At 39.4% G+C, this 15,293-nt stretch overlaps 1 protein-coding gene across 1 annotated transcript in view; it reads right to left on the bottom strand.

The window, feature by feature from the left end:
• The window catches only part of CDC123 (cell division cycle 123), a 39,429-nt gene that overhangs the window by 14,464 nt on the left and 9,672 nt on the right, over window positions 1-15,293 (bottom strand). The window contains exons 6-9 of the mRNA XM_040547353.1: window positions 13,020-13,115; window positions 12,223-12,329; window positions 3,800-3,848; window positions 1,620-1,695 (exon numbers count right to left, since the gene is read on the bottom strand). Coding sequence (XP_040403287.1) covers window positions 1,620-1,695; window positions 3,800-3,848; window positions 12,223-12,329; window positions 13,020-13,115 — 328 coding nt within the window. The remainder of the gene's footprint in view (window positions 1-1,619; window positions 1,696-3,799; window positions 3,849-12,222; window positions 12,330-13,019; window positions 13,116-15,293) is intronic.

Below are 15,293 nucleotides of genomic sequence, written 5' to 3'. Positions count from 1 at the left end.
CACTTGCATCTTAAATGACCTAAGTTCTTGTACAGGATATGTCAACATAAGCCACTGCAATATCCTGCTGGACAAACGTCAAATCAAGACGTACACCATCACTGCAGAATGAGTAATATATGCTATTCATGGAGGAAAAAAAACAGAAGTCCCCATGGAAAATGTATCAATGACGGTAGTTTACTATTTTAACCATACACAAAGCACAGAGATCAAGTTTTACTGTAGGACAACGCTGATTTCCTTCTGAGATCTGCCCTTTAAAGAAGTCTGCATACAGCAAAGTTTATGAAGTCAGTGGAACTTTGAATTATTAATATCACTGCAAAGTTTAACTCAGGCCTAAAAACAAAAAAAACAAGAGATGGTGGCATCTCAGGGGATGCAGATGTCTAACTGGAAAAGCATTCACTACACTCTGCAAGTATCACTCCTTAGCTTGACTGACAGGCTCATTAATTTTAAGAGCATGGGAACATATTGTGAAAAAACTTGGAAGGGTGCTCAGAAATGCAGCTGGAGTGCTAGCTGAAAAACCCATACTGGTAGATTCCCAAGGTTTCAAAACCTATTAATGAAATGTGCAGAGCTTTTAATTAGCCAGAGTACAAATGCGTTGGGTTATTTGAAAGTAAATATCACTCATTCTCTCTCTTGATTATAGATATATACACTCTATAATAAATCTAAAGTCAAATGTTTTAGAGGTTATTACAGCAGTGCGTATCTCCGGCAGTTGTGTTCCAGCAGCAATAAACAGGACAAGACTCAGCTTTTTCCTACTTCAAAAAAGTTACGTCAATACAATTAAGCAATAGTGGATTAATGAATAGTCTTTGCTATTAGTAAGACAAAATCTGTTACAGAGAACTGCCACAAACCCTGCAATTGGCACGAATGGAGAGAGAACGGGAAGATGAGCGTGGAAGCGCAGCCATATAAAAGGGCTTTGAGAACGTTACGTTACATCTAGAGGGGCACAATTCAGCTAAATTCACCTGAAAGCTGCGTAACACACGTGCTCTCGTGCAACCTGCCTGTCCTCCACCTGCATCCACCAGCTCTTTGCATGCTGTGGACACCCTAGTTGTTCAGTGCCATTTGAAACGTTCTACATTTAGGGTTTTTTTTCCAGCCAGAGTAATAGATAGATAGATTTTCTGACTAAGCTACACTCCATATAATGCAAATTCAGACATCTGTGGACACATTCTGACCTCCACAACTTTCAGTACATAGTATCCAAATGTGGTCACATCTTATCAGCACAATATCCAGCTGCCTCTGTGTTCATTCTGCAAGTTGGTTATGATTCAATAATCTCCTGGATATAAAGGAATCCCTTACAAAACAGCCTTTGGGTGAAGTTTCTGAATTAGCAATTAGAATCAAGAACATTCCCGCTGTAATATTGGACAGACTATGTCATCAGGCCTTCAAATACCGTGAAGACAGAAAATTGGCATGACACATTTTAAATTAGAGAAAGAAGAAAAACATTAATTCCCTGAAATGAGAGCAATAAGGAAGAAGCGTTTTTGGATTTAGCACCGATCCAAGTAATCAGAGAAACTCTTATGAACTTCAGCTAATAATTTCATCGCTAAGACAATTCTCACCAATAAGCTTGTTTTCCTTGACAAAGCATCTGAATTCTGCACCAGGGATTAGTTCGCACCATTTGCGAAGAACGAGCTATAAAGGGAAACAAATGACAAAGTATTGTTTCAGAACGGTAATTTTTTGTCAACACGCATACCTTGCAGATCTTCCAACAGTTTGGCTGTAATAGTAAGACAACCTCTGATGTTAATTCTGATCCAAGAAAACAAAACGATCTTAATTTGCAGTTCATACAGTTATCTTAGGAAATACTTCAAAGCAATTTGACTTAATACTAATTTATACATAATGAGAATGTACAAAAAAATTACCCTAATAGACTATAACTTACCAATTAGAGCCCCCTTTTATGAAGCCCAATGTATTTCAACACTGATGCCCGGAAAACAATTCAATAAATGCCTCCTCCTTCCATGTTTGGAGCACACTATGTCAGTATACATGCCTCGAGTTCCATGTTTCAAGACCCTCGAATAAATCTGCTACGTTCATAAGCCCTCTGCCACCAGCACTGAGTTCACGAGATGGTCACCAAACCTTACCAAAAAGGTGTCTTTTCATAGCTTTCTGGCCACCTGAAGGAAAGAGGCACACACTTTTTTCTAATTCATCTTCCACTTAATTTTACTTGAGCCTGGATTTACATTATGTTAACTATTTATACGTATTCTTCTCAAAAGTTCTCTGTATATTTCACTGACAGCTAGCTGAGATCAAAGCAGTTTTGTAGCAGCATACATCACAACAAAAGCTGCAAGGCCAAGCAACACTACCAAGCCCTTGGTGGGAGGATGAGAAGTAGAAGTTGTAAGAAGAAAGGTTCAGACTGCTCATAGGAAGAAACCTTTTCACCAGGAGGGCAGTCCAGCGTTGGAATAGCCCCCTCACAGAGCTGGCCCAGCCTCCATCCACTGATGTTTTCAAGACCAGATTTGAGAAAACACCAAGCAACCCAAATTGATCTCAGTTTACCCAGCTTTGAGCATGAGAATGGACTGCAGAACTACTGAGGTCTCTTCCCACCTTAATTATCCCGCGCTATTCCACTTTGTCCAGTATTTAAGTGTGAAATTATTTGTGAAACAACTTCCAAGGTTCATTAATGATACAGCACGGAAAACAAAAAGTCCTGCTGTACAGCACAACAAATCTGTCATGGAATTGGCAGAAGTTGCTCTCTGGTAAAAAGAGCTGATGAACAGAATTAAATTTAACCAACTCAACCTCTATTCTGGTATACACCCAAGCACCATTCTATGATGCTTTTGGAGGTACAAACCAGTTCAAACAAGGACGTGAGATGGAAATAGTAACCAAACTATTATTGCCAATAGGACAGAATGCCTGGTAATTAAAGCATCTCTCTGGCACTTCATCAAGTTTCTGCTTTTCCTAAGCTGAAGCATTCAGACGGATCCATTCTTTGGAGAGCCTCAGTAACTGCCCACAGTACTGGAAACTCCCAACACCTATCAACTGCAGTAGAAAAACCTCAGTAACCAAAGATGACACTCCTAAATACAGCGTAAACACGAAACTGCCGCAACTTTCAGAGGCCTATCTTTAAAGCACATTAAGATAGTGCTTCAAAACACGAGGTGCATTCACTCTTCTAAAGCCCTCTAAGCCCACAGGATGATGACAAATGTTATTTTTACATTAAAATTATTAGAGACATGACTAGATGCCATCATAAAACCGAGAGCAGCACAAGAACAGTTTAAAGCATTACTAATATCTAAGTCACTAACTTACCATTTTAATGCAGGAACGAGCGTATAAAACAAGGTATGATAGTCCATCTCAGTTCTTAGCAAACAGCTACAAACCCCAGCCACCACAGCTAGCTTCTCTCTCAGCTGTGATGTCCACAGGAAGCACTTTACAGAGAATATATGACTTTCAGCTACTGAGCTTGTCCTTCCTCGCAAAACCTGACAGACCCTATAGGGAACTGCAAGGAAGCTTCAAAAGTCTGCACTGAGCTCATCTCTGACCTGTAACTAAATGAACTCCTTACGACCTGTAGTTCTTAACCAGACTTCCCCCACACTGCCCAAGCAACACAATTAAAACAAACAAGAAAAAGTATTGTGGGCACATGCCCAAGTACAAGTGGCAGCCTGCCCGTGCGTAATTCACTTAAATTACCTAGAAGTCATGCAAAGAGTCTTACCTCATAGTCTAAGGAAGGATCAGGGGAATCATCAGTACAGTGAATAAATCTGAAAAACAAACCACAGGCATCAAAATCTGCTTTTACATACAAGATTTTAGCGATAGTGAGGAAAATTAGCCCCAAAACGTTAATCACAAAAGCTACAGATAAATTACCTCTAAGATGTATAAAGCAGGTAATTTCAGTATGGCAGTAACAAACCTCCTTTCTACAATTATCAAGGAAAAAAAAAATCACCTTTTTTGATCTAGTGTAATTTGAAAGCACTTAATGGACAGGGACTTGGCTAGCATGTGAGTGCTTATTCGCTGTTAAGCCCTTTGTTTGATTCAACAGTGCTGCTCCTTTTCTCTTTATTGTTATGTTGCCATCATCGTATTCTCCAAGAACCAGATAAACATGAAAAGTACTAAGGAAAACATGCTGCAACGAAACTTGATTAGGTTGTTGAAGTTTAACTTCCTAAACCAGACAACTGAGAGACGTCACTCTATCTTACAGCAGTTCAGAATTATTTTCATTTATGAATAAGGGATGCAAAACAGCGCCACTCAACACTTTTGATTCCACAGCATGGTATTTTTCTAAATTAAGAGCCTTAAGAAATGCTCTTAGAAACCTCCTGAGAGTGGGAATAAACAAAACTATTTCCATAACTGCAAGCAGATGCCAAAGTTTTGTTCCCTGCGAGTAGCTCACTCTCTGTGCCACCATTCAGTAACTACCAAGAATGGAGGCAGTAATACCCAAGACAACTTCTACGTACATTTTTGTTGCTATACAGCAAATCTTGCAATAAATCCCGTAACTGTCCAAGGGAATTATCGGAAGAACATGCATCTTCCTTCCAGGCGTACTCCCTGACCTTACTGGCAACAAACTACTTTGACGCGCAGAAGAACTGTGTAAAGGGTCAGTGCTGAGCACTAAGGATAAACGCAGCCATTTAAGACATCTCCTTTTGGCACTCAACTCAATCCAGAAGTCTCACATCTCTCCTGCAAGCAGCGCATTGCAAGACACGGCTGCCCAAGGTCTCTGCTCTTCATAAGCAAAGCACTGCATTTGTTAAGACACGGCTGCCCGGCCTTCAGTTGGAAGCAAAGAGCGATCATAACAGTTTTCTCAGCATGCTGCCAGAAGAAATAAGTTTTTAGATTAGGCTGTAATATCCACCACACAGAGAAGAGCAGGGTGATAGCAGGCATGCTTTCCAAAAGTACTGTAATCAAACCGATCGTATAAATCTGTAAGCCTATGTAAACAGATAACATCCTTCAGCTACAGTTTATATTCCCAGCAATTTAAGATCTGTCAAGGCAATAGAAACACTCCTAAGAGCCTGCAGTTTTGCTAGGCTCAGAATTCCTCCATTACGATCATATCTGCTTACCGTGCTCAAGAAAATATTCCCCACACACCAAAATAATCATAAACTAGAGGTAAAAAAGCAGCTGAAGTCCAGCCCACAGTTCTGCAGCCCCTGCGTGCTAGGAGCTGCATTATCTTTCAGACTTCCATATTTGAGATGGGGTTATCTGTAATCTGCTCCATTCCAGTAGGATGCAGACTTTTCCATTTAGCAAAAAACAGCCTTGTAAAAAAAAAAATCAAAGTTATCTTTTGCTCAACCCTCAAATATTTTGGGCGGGGGCTAAGTGGGGAAAGATACTCTCTCTTTGCTTGCCATTTTGTATCTTTTACCAACTTATTCTAGCATTAACTGCTTGGACACAGCTGAATTCATCCATTACTTACAGCCTTCTGAACACTAGAGACAGAAGGCTAAGCAGGGTTTCTTTAACCTGCATCCTATTCAGGTTTTCAGGTAACTGAAAGAGCATTCAGAGAGACTCGAGGACCGCAAAACTGAAAGATATCCCAGCTCCCTTTTCCAAAGCCTTTGAAAATTAGAATTTTAAACACTAGGAGGGTGAAGGAATGAAACTCCACTGCTTGTGCTGTGGTCAGCAGCTTGCCTACAGATTTGTACTCAGATGGCAACAAGAGAAGGATCAAGGTCTCTTACTTGTAGCAGATGTTAATCTCTAAATGCATAGGCTTGACGACAGGACACACCACACGAAACTGTTATGCAGTTCAGCTTGCACCACAGAGCCGAGTGATTTAAGGTTTGTAAGATCTCCGGTACCTAGCCTGCTATAAAAGCCATCCACTCATTTGCAAATAGCTGAGATTATTATTCACAGAATAAGCTATTACACGTATAATGAGAATTGTAAAAGCCATTTTGTACCAGACAGTTCCCCTGCTACTGTCTCGTAGCTTATTTTCAAACCTTAATAACATTAAATAAAAAAAACAGTTTCTAACAGCAAGAAATACTTAACTTTAAGGACCACAAGCAGATAGGAATTCAGGCACCACTTGAAAGAGGATTTTGTACTATATGCACTGTAAATTCCTAGGAAAAATGGGCATGCATGTAAAAAAATAAAGGCCTTGTTTTCCACATGAGATAATGTGGAACTGTTTACCTTGAAATAGGCTATATTAAAGTCTAAACCAACAGCTATCGTTCTTACAAAAAGTATTCTGATTGCCAAGTCACATCTTTATGAGCCAACGCTGCCTCCTATGTTCTGTTAGGAGAACGCAGGCTACTATCCCTCCACGTCTCCAAAAGAACGTTGTAACTTCCCACTAAAAAGCAAAAATAATGTTTTACCTGAATTAAGTTTAGATGCAGGCAGAAACAGAGTAAGTATTAAGCCCCGACTCTTTTTCAGTCTCCTCTCAGAGAACAAGAATTGGAAAGAAAACAAAACAGACAGAGCAAGAGGTAGAAGAAAAACTGTGGTCTGCGTTTTCCTCAGATCACGATGGACTGCCTGGGGAGGAGGGAGCAGATGAGATACAGAGGTGGCAATTCTATTTAAATTACCATCTAACATAAAATAGATTAAATAATGCTGTAGGTAGGATGTCTCCATCATTCACATCCTAGCTAGCAAGCGTTCTGGCTAAGAGATGCAGTACCTGGCAGCACTGCAGATCTGCACCGAGGCACCTGGCTGAATCCAGCGATGTTCGTGTGCTTGGGCACACCCGACCCGCACCTCCTGGATTGGGTTCCTCCGAGGAGACTTTGTCCTACCTGATTCCCTTTGAGTCAGGCGTTTCATCGCTCATAAGTGAGCTTTCATGCCATGAGCATACCGTTTGGGTCAAACAGAGAGCTTTGGAGTTTGATATTTTAAAGAGTTAAGTCTGGTTTCAAAAATAAAGTCTGAGTGCTACATTAAAGGAAAAAAAAATGTACTGCTTAATTTTAAAGCCTTGTTTCAATGTCCTTATGAACCTAATGGGCTAAACCCGACTTGACAACAGACTTTCTCAACTGCTCTGAGAAACGGGCACTTAGACTTAGGGCTTAAAAAGCCTTTCTATAAACTCCTGTACAGAAAAAGTGCATCTCCCCTCACGTCCCTTTGTGTCTTGCACATTAACACATTTGGAAACTCGACTCACTGGGAGCAGTTTCACCTGCTCCCTTAACCTAGGAGATATTTCCTAACCACTAAAGGTGTTGCAGGTGGTCCCTTCCCTCTATTTCACTTGCAAAGTAGCATCCTGGGCCCAGGCAGGGTTCAGTGGCTACCTCTGGACTCTTCGCCTCACCTGTCTAACAACCTTTTCAAAAAGGTTTTAGGAGTGAACATTTGGAAATAACAGGTCCACAGGACGAGCTGGTCCAATAAAATACTGAAAATTGGTTTACAACAGTTGGTATGCGCTCACCAGAAAACGGCACCTTCTGGCACCTAACTGCCCCTCCATGCCAGGGCAAAGGGCAGTCCCTGCAGGGAACATCTTTTGCTTCAGGTTGCTTTTGGACAAGGTTGAACTTACAGGTTTTCTTATTTGATCTCTGTTATGACTGATAAACAACCAGAAAAATAGGAATGCTGTAGGCTTCAACATCCCAGCAGTGACACCTGCAGATTTAAAATGCTCAACACTGCAGAATAGGAACGATCTCCAAAATTCAACAAAAATTCCAAGGTTTACATCATGCTTTTTAGCAACAACAAGCTTATCTTATAATTGAAAGGGCATTATCAGATCATTAAAACTATTGCTACTATTTATACCAGTCTGGTGGTATATTCACGTCATACGAGGTGGGTATTCACGTCTTAACAAAACGTAGCCCAAACATTCTAACAATGAGCAAGAAAACCACTTACTAAAACAATACACTCAACAGGATTTCAAAGGAATTTTTGTTCAGAAAAGGAGTGTTAATCATTTAACAGAAATCCCAATTAGAAAGGGGTTTCTTTTATCAAACATCCACATTGCATTTTCAGTTTTTAATGTAGTCTCTCAAAAGCTTAAGGGTCACACCACCAAGTTTTCTGCAAACTCAGCTAAGTAAAACGTAATGCTTACTTGAAGCAGAAACCACATCAACTACAGTAACAAGCACATTGCTCTGAGTCTTTGCTAATTTATTCCTGTTCCAAGAGGAAAGTTAATTCATTTTTCTGAGCTTGAAACCTAACAGGTGTCAACATCATGAGAAAATCCAAACACTTAAAGAGTTAAAGCTTATCTCGTCACGTTCAGTGCAACTGCAGTTAAGGCTGTATTTTCTAATGGTTTGTACTGAAGTATTGCGTAGCTGAAATTTTCTCAGAACTTGAGACAGTTGAGAATTACAGCAAGGGCAGTTCCCTGACCTGAACAACGTATAGATCAGTATCAGATAAGCAGACAGGAAACAGAAGAGGAAGAAAGAAGCACAGAAAGTGCTTTAAGTCCCACATCACTGGCAAAGCTGCATTAAGAAACAGATCTTCATATTGCCATTGTAAAGGTTTCATATTATGCCCCAGAAAGTGGATTTTTAAATTAATATCATTGAACAGGAAAAAAAATTATATATATATACACACAGATTTCAGCTGCTACTCATGCAGGACAAGAAACTTTTAGACCCCACTGAATATTAATGAAAGAAGCAGAAATACATTGCTTTTATCCCTTCCCCTCCCTCTGACTAGCTGTGACTTGGGTACGTTTCCAATTTTCATTTGTTCAGTACCTCAGGTTCTTATGCCAACTGCATTTCCAGTTTCTGCTTGCTAAGGACCAGGGAGCTGGCAGCTAATCAATAGCATAACTAAGACCACCTCTGTGATTCAGCAGGAATCATTTCTGTGTTCAGATGGGGACATTTTGTATGAATAACTTAGCAATTTAAGAAATACCACGCACACACTGGACCATAATGTGCACTTTCTTCAGGTACACAACACTCATAAAATATACGGTATGCAGAAACCGAAGTGTTTTTACACTTTATGTTCACCTTGTCATATACACAACTTCAAATTCATGAAAATTGTATGAAACTGCAAGGCAGCATTGCCCATATTAACTCTACTTTAACAAAACATCAAAAGCTGTTCTGGCAAAAGAAACCAACTGATTTACCAACATTACATTAGACTTTATGGGAAGGGAAATAAACACAATGCTTCTCAAATGAAACTTCACTGTAACTGTTAGATTAGGTGATAATCCCACACTCATGACACAAGGTTGGTTTATTTGCTACTCACGTGTTGAGCTCCATTATCCAACTGTATCCATCTTAGCACTCTGAAAAGGAGCACAAATGGACTGAACTAGCGCAACTTGAGGCACTGCCTTTCTGCTGGAGGTTACTTCTCCCCCAACAGGATCAGTGGAGAGAACATACCTGCTACAGGCTACTCAGCCACTACCGCTCTTCGTCTGGTGTGAATTTAAGGTGAAATTACTGATGGTTCAAGTTATCACCCATGCTGTGAAGTTTCACAACACAGGAACGCGTTCACTGCCTCCCCTGTAAGCCAGTGCTGCCTGCAGTGGGCAAGCTGAATAAGCTGAGGTGCTAACTTTGCCTGATATGAGATAAAACTCAAGAGAAACGCACCAGTTTAGATCTCAGTCATCAAACCGACTCATTCTACCATACAAACAGCATAACCTAAGAGCACAAGACCACACACACATACACCCTCAGCTGCCACACCTTTTAATCAAACAGTGCTTGATAAACGTTTGATTGTGTCCCAAACTCATTAGAATGTAGTTATCCAAACAGGAATTCTCCATGGAGCTTGGGGTAGTAGTTTTTCCTCAACGTCTTTATGCAAGGGGAGAGTAGAATATTAAAAAAAGAAAAAAGAAAGGATTCATATTCACAAAGGGCTTGATATAAAGTGTACAGATATTTTCAGACTTGCACAACTCAGGCCTAAAAGCAGTTACAGCACAGGTCACATTAAATGTTAGTGCTCAGTCCTTGGAGCAAACTGTCCTCAGGACACCTGGGTAAGTGGCCTGGCCTCCCATTAGCAGAAATCATGATGAAGAGCTCCTTAGTAAGGCATCAAAGTTTCCTGAGAATCAATACAAACTCAACTCTGAATTGCAGACTTCTCATCTCCCCCAGCCCTTTCATTCTCTACGGTCCCAGAACTTCAAATTCTCAGTGCTTAAAACAGTTTCCCTTGTCCAACATGCTTTTCAAAGTGTCTTCACACTCCAACATCTTCTCCCTAATTTCTCACTCTCTTCCCCTTTACCTCATAGGATCATAGAATATCCCGAGTTGGAAGGGACCCATAAGGATCACCAAGTCCAACTCCTGGCACCGCACAGGTCTGCCCAAAAGTTTAGACCATGTGACTAAGTGCACAGTCCAAACGCTTCTTAAATTCAGACAGGCTTGGTGAAGTGACTACTTCACTGGGGAGCCTGTTCCAGTGTGCAACCACGCTCTTGGTGAAGAGCCTCTTCCTGATGTCCAGCCTAAGCTCCCCCTGCCTCAGCTTAACACCGTTCCCGCGGGTCCTACCACTGGTGTTTATGGAGAATAGGTCACCTGCCTCTCCACTCCCCCTCACGAGGAAGTTGTAGACTGCGATGAGGTCCCCCCTCAGCCTCCTCTTCTCCAGGCTGAACAGGCCAAGAGAACCTCATAATATTGTACGTTAGATATAATGTAAAACCTAGCATCAGAATGGGACTGACAACACTGTTAGCACTACATAAATGCAGAGATAAGGATGAAGATACTGTTACCTACTCATTTTTTTTAAATGCACCAACAAATTGGGAAAAAAAGCGCTATTAGACTTGCAGGAATAAAAAGGAAGGCAGTTGCACAGCATTAATATAATTGGTTTCACGTTTTAGACAACATAATGCTTACCAGTTCTTAAGCTACTTAAGACAGGACCGTTATGTTCGGTACGCCTCTACAGAGCGCCTAGAACAAGGCCCCTGCCTTTGAGTCAGTCTCCTAGATAATTGCAGTAGCATAAACAAGCATCGAGCGACTACTGGAAAATGATCTCATGTTGAGGCATGGATTGCCCTCTCTCTTTGAAATTGTTTTTTTCTTTTCAATGAAAAATAATAGTAATCATAAGAAGAACATTAAATTTCAATAACTGTGTTTTCTTCCAGAAAGTCTGTATTTTAGAAATTAGTTACATGAATCAGATTCAGTTACTACAGGAGGAAACTGTTCCTATACAATTGAATATTCTTTTTATGTACGCAGATAAAATAAATACTAAGCACACTGCATTTATAAAACTGTAACTATTATCCTTAGTCACAGTTCCTGGAGTGCAGGAACTTCAAGAGCTTCAAGACCTTGGATTCACAAGGAGCTCTAGCAATACTTCAGAAGTCTCAGGTTCTTTCTAGGCAGCCACACAAACTTCAGTGTGTTCAAAATTTGGAAGGGAAATGGAAAAGTCACGCTGTATTACCATGAAAACTAGCAGTAACAAGCTAACAACTATCAAGAAGTAAATGCAAAGAGAGGTGGGATGGAAAAGAAAAAAGAAAAAAAAGAAAAAAACACCTAACATTAAAATACCATTTGCCTTGGAAATCAATTCAATAAAAACGGCCTTAGTCCATAGTGTCATTTCACATGCAGTAGTTCAATATAATGTCTGTGTTTTGTTCTTCACTATGTATAAAAAAAGAGATAATTAAGAATAAAAGAAAGCTTGCTTCTCTATTGTTGACTGCAACTAGGTAAACAATTCTGCTTTACTAGAAAAAAATCACAGTAAGTAACACTGAATATAATTTGCCTCACAACTCTCTGCACTAAGTTGAACCTGGAATTTATTTTTGTGTGGTGCAAAAGACAAAGATGAAGAAGAAAAGGGATGGGGTAAGTTTCAAAGAACTAACTTCCTACTGCACTTGAAATTCATTTGATTCACAACTTTTAGACATAAATAAGAATCTTTGTATCAGATATTTGATGTTCTTCTGCAGTAAAGAGTGAGATCTTTCAAAGGAACTGAAAAGTTACCCTCTGTTTTGTTCTTTTTTAACAGGGTAAGAATAAGATTCTCTGTTAGAAGTCTACTTACGGCTGAGTGAGGTCACGAGTAATGAAGTCTGAACTTTTGAAGAGGAGGAAGATGTCACTTAGAGCTTTACATTTCAGAGAGCTATTCATTGCTATCCAGTAGGCATCCTAAAGAGGAAAAAATATATCCAAAAAATTATCTTTACTAGCAGAATCTAGTAAAGATAAAGCTACAAGATACAAGCTACAATTATCAGATCTAAATACATTTGATATACGTGCAGAAAATGATTTTTGGATTTTGAGGCAAGCTTCATCCGCTGTTACAAGGATGTAGAATAGCTGTTCCTTTTCTTATGAATAGTATGCTGCAAAAATCCAGCTGAAAACCAAGGTTTTGCTTCCAGGTACTTTCCTGGAATGCTTGAACACTATAATTTTCCTTGTGACCATGATACAAAGTCATTTAAGGGCATCCGTCCTTAAGATAGAGTACCTAAAATAACTAGAAGGAAGCTTATTACTCTTTTCTTTTCCTCTTAATCCAAGGCAAAGTTTTCAACAAATATCCTAAATGAGGAGAGTCTGACCACCAGACAGTTATCTATAACAATGACGCAGGGGGGTTATATAACAAAGACAGAGCTGTCTTGCATCAGGCTGACCAAGCAGCGTACCATTTAGCTTTAATCCACCAGAACAATCTGCTGTATCAAACCTCACTGTCATCTATCACTCCTTTCTTTACCAGAACCACTAGTCTCCTCTACTTTCCAATGCATTAAGATAAACCAAAAAAAATAAAAATAAAAATCTGTGCGATAGCATCTGTTAAAAGTTTTCAGTCAGCATTCTTACCCTCGGAGCACTCCAGTTAAGCTTAGGAAAAACACTACCACCCAAGGAACTTATTGCTTCTTCAACTTTAGCTGTAAACTCAGGAAACTCTGGTGCCTGAACAAAGAACAATAAAAAAAAATTAATACAGGTAATAATGAAGTGCAGCCATCTTAAAATTTAAGACTAATTTAAGATTCTTAAAAATTAGAAGTGCGTATCGTAGAAGGAATAAACTTGTCCAAAAAATAGTAAACTTTTCCACCACAGACAATGCATTTGTAGAAATAAATCACTTAAGAATCAATCATGACATTCTTTCCAAAGTATTTTTTTATTATATAGTATACATTAGTATTTTTATTTACAAAGTATTTCTAGTATTACTTTAAATAAGGACTTAAAGTAGCTCTTTAATAATATATGCTAACTTGCATCATAACACAGGACACACTGCAAAAACTGTTGCACCAGAGAACTTTGACTTGTAAAAAATATTGTAAATATTGTAAAGATAAGATAAAGGCTAAAAACTCCTCAAGAAGCTATAAATTCCACTCTTAATGTGGCACAATAGAAAAAAAATACAGACTGCTGACCTTTACAGTGACAAGAAGCTATTTCAGACATATGTCAAAGATTTACAGATTTATAGCGAACAGTGTATAAGAGCACTATTTCCACCTGTATTTATAAACGCAGCCCAAAGATAACATCTAGGCTAAAGCTAACCGATCTCTGAAACAAAGCCCTCACAGCCACACAAGAGATCAAAAAAAAGTTTGAATACATTTTGTCATCTCCTTTTTGCAGCCCCTCACAAAACAGACTTAAAAAAAAGAAGCGCAGTGTCCTAGACTGAACTTCATGCATTCTGAATCTTTCCTTAGTGTTTCAGGTGTGGTTTCCCACGGAGACCAGGTAACGTACTAAAAAGGCTCTTATTTTATTTTTAGAGCTTCAGTCGATTCTAGAAATCGTTGCTGGAAGAAGAGAAACTCTTCGTGCAGTGCATTCTGATCCAATCTCTTCTTCTTTTGACAGAAGACAGGAGTGACACTACATGTGTAATACCAGTGCATACAAAACCTCCCTGGGGAAACGTTACCTTCGTGTCATTTGATTAATACAAGTGAAGAATTATTACACAAAGAGGACAGCTCTAAGGCAGCATAAATAAGCTGCATTCTTTTTACTAAAACTCAATGAACTTTTACTAAATTCATTTGACTTTACAATCATTAATATTAACAGATTTGTTTAAACACAATTTTCTATAATCCCATGAGGTTCCAAATTTGTGAATAGCTTAACTTAAACAGGTCTGTTTCAAGATCCTATTTGTAGAATGGAGATGATACTTTCTACAATGAATACGTTAGCAAAGTGTTCTGAAACAGAAACTTTCACAGAAATTTAAATAGGATTCTCATTCCAGAGAAATATTTTATGTTTAAAAAAGAAATTAATGACAAAGTAAAATTTCTGTTGTCTCTTGACTCTCCCTTCACATCTGGATCAAATAAATTTGGGAAGTATGGATTTCCTTCCTTGAGACGTGTCTCTTGACATATAATATTATTTTCCTGGGCTGTTCTGTGGTTCTAGCTCTAATTTCTCTTCAGAATTTAGAAGGGGCAAGGGAAACAAGTTCTACCTGATGACTCAGGCAGGTTATCAAATTGAAATAATCATCGTCACAGCCCACCTTAGTGCTCCCTGAACAAAGAAACCAGTGGAGAAACCAATTATAATCCAAGATTTATCGTTAGCAAAATAAGCTGAGGATGAATGCAGAGCTGCAGTTTCCGGCCTCTCTGCTATTCTTCACACATGATGTTCCCCAGAGTCTCCCTGCTCAGCCTGCACGTAGCTACTTGATCTGTTCCTATGTTCTGCAGTAACTCCAGGTGCAGCTCCCCATCCTTCAGCTTTCTAGACAGGCTGTTTCTTCTTCCTCTTCATCACTGCCAGAGTGGTAACAAGCAACACTTAAAAGCACAAGAGACTGGTCTCATTCGTTCTCTACCCTCGGAGCAGCCCCTGGTTTTCAGGTAGAGAAAATGTATTTGCCAAGGAGCCTTCAGGGCGATCACCTTCCAAACTTATGAGAAGGCACAGAGCACATTGTGAAATCCCACTTCTAGAATCTTTGTATGACCAAACGTGGCCTTATTTTTGTTGTAAAGAGCCACAGGCTTAAGCCATGTTCATAATCAAACGGTTTCAAAGCGCCAGGTTTGATGAAAGACAAGGTCCAGCCAGTCTCTGAACAAAAGCAACCCTGGAAGCCAA

The sequence above is a fragment of the Cygnus olor genome, chromosome 1 (genome assembly GCF_009769625.2).
Source record: "Cygnus olor isolate bCygOlo1 chromosome 1, bCygOlo1.pri.v2, whole genome shotgun sequence".
Lineage (NCBI taxonomy): Eukaryota > Metazoa > Chordata > Aves > Anseriformes > Anatidae > Cygnus > Cygnus olor.
The sequence above is the reverse complement of the archived record's forward strand: the minus strand, read 5'-3'. Positions and strand labels throughout refer to the sequence as shown.